Source organism: Volvox carteri (genome assembly GCF_000143455.1).
Source record: "Volvox carteri f. nagariensis unplaced genomic scaffold VOLCAscaffold_16, whole genome shotgun sequence".
Classification (NCBI taxonomy): domain Eukaryota; kingdom Viridiplantae; phylum Chlorophyta; class Chlorophyceae; order Chlamydomonadales; family Volvocaceae; genus Volvox; species Volvox carteri.
In genome coordinates, this window is record NW_003307559.1 from 995,248 (window position 1) to 999,760 (window position 4,513).

The following is a 4,513-nucleotide window of genomic DNA, read 5'->3' on the forward strand; positions in this document are numbered from 1 at the left end:
CCCCCCCCACTCCCCCCCACTCCCCCACTCCCTCCCACTCCCCCCCACTCCCCCCCCCACTCCCCCCCCCACTTCCCCCCCACTCCCGCCGGCAGTTCAACGCCTTCTTCTACACCCCGTGTCTACGGACACGCAGGAGATGTACTACTCCACGAAGCGACAACAGTTCCTGATCGACCAGGGCTACTCCTTCAAGGTGACGACCGGGCTGGGGGGATGTTCGTTGACATATGTTTCTCTTAGTAACAGTAGTAACAGTAGTAGCAGTAGTAGCAGTAGTAACAGTAGTAGCAGTTGTTATTCCTTGTTTAATGCCGTGTTGTTGGCCCCGTGGGCATTGCAGAGGCTGGCCTCGGCGAGGTGTCATATGGCTGTAGTATTAGTAGCGTGAGAGGGAGAGAAAGAGTATATAGCGGTAAGACTGGGGTAAGACCACCTGCACCCCCAACCGCAACAGGTGGTGACCAACCTGCTGGACGCGGCTGCGGGTTCTGCGGGCCTTATGTATTCCGATAAGTCCTCCCAGCTGGACCTGCTGTCCCGGGTGCTGTCTGCGGGTATGGAGGAGGCCGGGGTGGAGACGCTGCGAGACGAGGACGCGGAGGGGCTGGCGGCGGCGGCGGGCCAGAGGCCGGCGGCGCGGCGCCGAGTGGGCGACATGGCGGCGCTCACTGGCGCCTCGGGGATACGCTACCTGGAGTTTGCGTCGGGAGGGGTTGGCCGTGGGGGTGGAGGGGGTGGTGGTCGGGGTGGCCGGGCGGGATACCAGGGTGCTAAGGCGCAGTCGTGGGCCCGCAAGCTGGGCATTGCGGCCAAGCGTTGAGACCGCAGCTTGGGTGGTGTATGATGCAGAAGGATGTAGTAGACATGGCTTTGGTTTTATTGGTTAGTCACCACCACAGGAATAACTGGATAAGTTGTATCCTATTGAGGCTACATGCAGACTTAGGTCGGGTAGGTGTGAAGGTTTGTTGCCTAGGCAGGCGGTGGTAGGTCAGGTCAAATGGTTAGTAGGATGTCTGCACATTTGCACAGGTGCTGAGAGTTTTTGAATTTCTGCTGGCTGTCCAGGCCCTTGGAGACTGCGCTTTCTCTCTCGTATTGTTTAGTAATTCGAATAACTTTTGGGCTGGTTTTTCGCTTTTCCGCAGGTTTTTCGTTTTCCTGGCTGTCTGTCTGTCTGGCGGGGATTCTTATTGTTGGGGTGCTTATGTCTGAAGTGGCGGAAGAGGAGGTGGTTGTGAGGTGGTTCAACGTGACCCTTCTGTTGCCGGCTTGTGGTAGTGTGGTGCTGCTGCATGACAGGATGAGAGGGTTACACGCTGGCGGGTTACTTGCTGACGGGTGGCAGCGGGTGGCCAGGATGATTACCTGGTGGTAGGAGCTAAGGTTCTTGTCCTCTGCCGTTACATCGTGGTTACACTAAACCGCCTCAGCAGCGTTGCCACCAGCAGCAGCGAACCTAGCCAAACTTCGTCGAACAGCTCGCAAACAAAACCCGTTGAAAACCTCCATTCATTACAAAGAACGAATTACACACACACACACACGTACACACACATACACCGTGATCATCTTGGTCGTCCCGCTGACCGGCTCGATGGCCCCAGGCTAACTTCCCTGTCTCGAAAATCCCCCATATTTATATTGGGCAAGTGGCCGGCCGTGACACTCAGGCTCAAACCACCGAAGTCGCCTTAAGTTAGCCTTGTGAGGCTTCAGATGCCATTGTCCGATTGTAAATGTGATATTAACGTATGTTTATATAAAATTGCTACCGGGCCTTCACTGCCGACCTTGGATTGGCACTGCGGGGGTGTTACTGAGTGCTGGATGAGCAAGGTCCTAGGTTTCCTTAAGAGTTTGGGAGCTGAGCCCCCAGCCGGGCTGCGTGGTGACGACCTCATAGCGCATTACGCCACCGTTAGGTTGCCAGTGGGAAGGAAGCTTACTAAAGAGTTAGCTAGGCGTCTCGTCGCCCGGTGGGAGTGCCCGGATACCCTAGGTAATCCACGCACCATGAAGTGAGGAAGTACCGGCGTCAAGGCATGTCGCTATCTGAACTGGATGGGGGGCCCGCTTAGGGGCACGCGGCATAAGTGGCTGGCCCACGCTGAAACCGCCATGCTCCAACGTTTGCATCCAGTGCTTATACGTTTCTGGTTAGGCTGTTGAGAGTTAGAGATTAACCGACCTAACGGCCGTGAGTGCACAGCGCGCACCTGCAGGCTTTGCGACTGCGGGGCGGTTGAAGATTAAATTTACGTTTTTACGGAATGCTCGGTCTTACACAATTACACGGGCTAAATATGAACATGACCTCGTGTTTCAAGGGTGCGACATGCGCACGATTATGACCGAGGCCCCACCCCTGGTGCACTAGCCAGGTTCCTCTCGGAAGTCTGGGAGACCCGGAACGTTGCTCTAAGGCGCTGCGTGCTCAAGCGGACGAGGGTCTCAGAAGGACGATGATGGTCCACCACGTAACCGCACTAAAAACGATTTACCGTCCATTGCAGCACTGCCGGGAAGGTGCGTGGATTACCTAGGGTATCCGGGCACTCCCACCGGGCGACGAGTCGCCTAGCTAACTCTTTAGTAAGCTTCCTTCCCACTGGCAACCTAACGGTGGCGTAATGCGCTATGAGTTCGTCACCACGCAGCCCGGCTGGGGGCTCAGCTCCCAAACTCTTGAGGAAAGCTAGGACCTTGCTCGTCCAGCACTCAGTAACACCCCCGCCGTGCCAATTCAAGGTCGGCAATGAAGGCCCGGTGGCACAGTGTCCCCGGCCTCTAAACAGTTGAGTTCCAGAACCTTAGCACAAGATTGGCCCAATGGAACTGGAGCGGCCTTTGTGATAGCTCGCGATAAAGTGAAATCATCGTCGGGCGCCTCACTCCTACCACTGACCGCATATACACATGCTGCTCCTGCACCAGAGGGTTCGCCATTGCGCTCCCGAAATTCACACCAATAAAATCGGGTCCCAAAATTTGCACCCCATACGAAAATACCGGCACAATGAGCGCGTTATAGAGGGACATGCACAGCTTAGGGGTAGTAATCTTCTTATCTCGACACAGGGCACTGAGGCCAAACGTGGTCCGTTTTCCTGCTGCTGGTAGTATAGTAGTTTACCGTACACACGTCCTAGTAATGCTCTCAGCTCTCGAAGGTACTAGGGCCCCCAAGCGCCCCCAATGCACTGGGCACTGGGCACTGGGCACATTGAAGCAGTAGTCAGGGAGACGCTATGGTGCTGCCGGTTGGTGGCTGCTGCCATACCGCCCAGATTATAAGGTAATTGCAGTGTCGTTGGTGCTCTGACGTAATCCCTAGCCATGATTCCGATGTGAAGTTGATTACGATGGACAGACAGCGGACAAGCAAAACTGCCCCATCTTGTAAACAGCATTTAGGTTATGCACTCGTCTCTATGCAAGCAGTCGTAGTCGACTAGTGTCATGGGTGCTATCCAGACGGTATATATTGCTTGGCTACTAGGCCTTTTTTGCATCCTTGACCTACCTTGTGGCTCTTAGCCTCTTGGGCCTCTGGCTCGTGTGGGCTCGTTACACCTCTCTGGGTAGCGCAACTGAGGTGCAACACACACACACACACACACACAAAAGGGGTGTAACATACAACAGCAGTAGCAATCCTGCATAAACACGCTACACAACCTCTTCAGGAATGTCAGAGCAGCTGTGGATCAGTAAGGAAGGTTTTTCTTTTTGTGTGTGTGTCTCTCAACAATGTAGTCCAAGGCTGAGCAGTGATGGGCGCATCAGTGTACTCCGCACACGATGAGACAGATGCAGTATTTGGTATTAACACACGTATCGGTCCACCACTGTTGAAAAGGCGGTTCCAACAGCACCATTTTCGCCCTGTTTCACAGGCAGCAGCCGCTCACCAGGAGGCGGACAATCTCATAGCTTGACAAAGCGAGCAACAGCAAGTAATAGTGCATCTTTAGATTCATGTTGCCGAGGAGTACACACGGTCACGTTCCTGCTCAATATCATCTCGCTGATCAGGCACCTGGCCGGGCACGAGACGCACCAGACATCTTTCCGCCTGCAATAATTACATCAGCTGCCACAGCCATGAGATATTAGGCTGTAGCAGCAAGAAAGGCTGTAGCAATAAGAGGGTTGTAGCAGCACTCCTAGGCACAAGGAGAGATGAGTACTGGACTGCACAGAGACCGTACAAGCAGACATATGTACATACGGACACAGCTGGCAGTTCACACCCCCCCCATATAGACAAGACACACCAAAATTTGCTAAACACGGACACACCCAGCACGCACGGCTCTCACTAGGTTTCTTTCCATTCCACCTTCTCCACCACCTCGCTGCCTTCGCCGCCGCCGCTGTTGAATTGATGACGTCCCAAACACCCCCAAGACACCTCACAGCCTCACTACTGCTACTGCTACCGCTGCTGCCGCTCCCTGCCTAAAGCTCTTCACCCTGGCCGCCACCCCGCCATACACCACCACCA

At 54.7% G+C, this 4,513-nt stretch overlaps 1 protein-coding gene across 1 annotated transcript in view; it reads left to right on the forward strand.

Moving 5' to 3' along the window:
- Positions 1 to 823, forward strand: part of VOLCADRAFT_90307 (uncharacterized protein) — a gene marked incomplete at both ends in the record, with an annotated part of 10,624 nt that extends 9,801 nt beyond the window's left edge. Inside the window, 2 exons of the mRNA XM_002949808.1 lie at positions 137 to 196; positions 458 to 823. Of these exons, the coding sequence (XP_002949854.1) occupies positions 137 to 196; positions 458 to 823 (426 nt within the window). The remainder of the gene's footprint in view (positions 1 to 136; positions 197 to 457) is intronic.
- Positions 824 to 4,513: the final 3,690 nt, after the last annotated feature.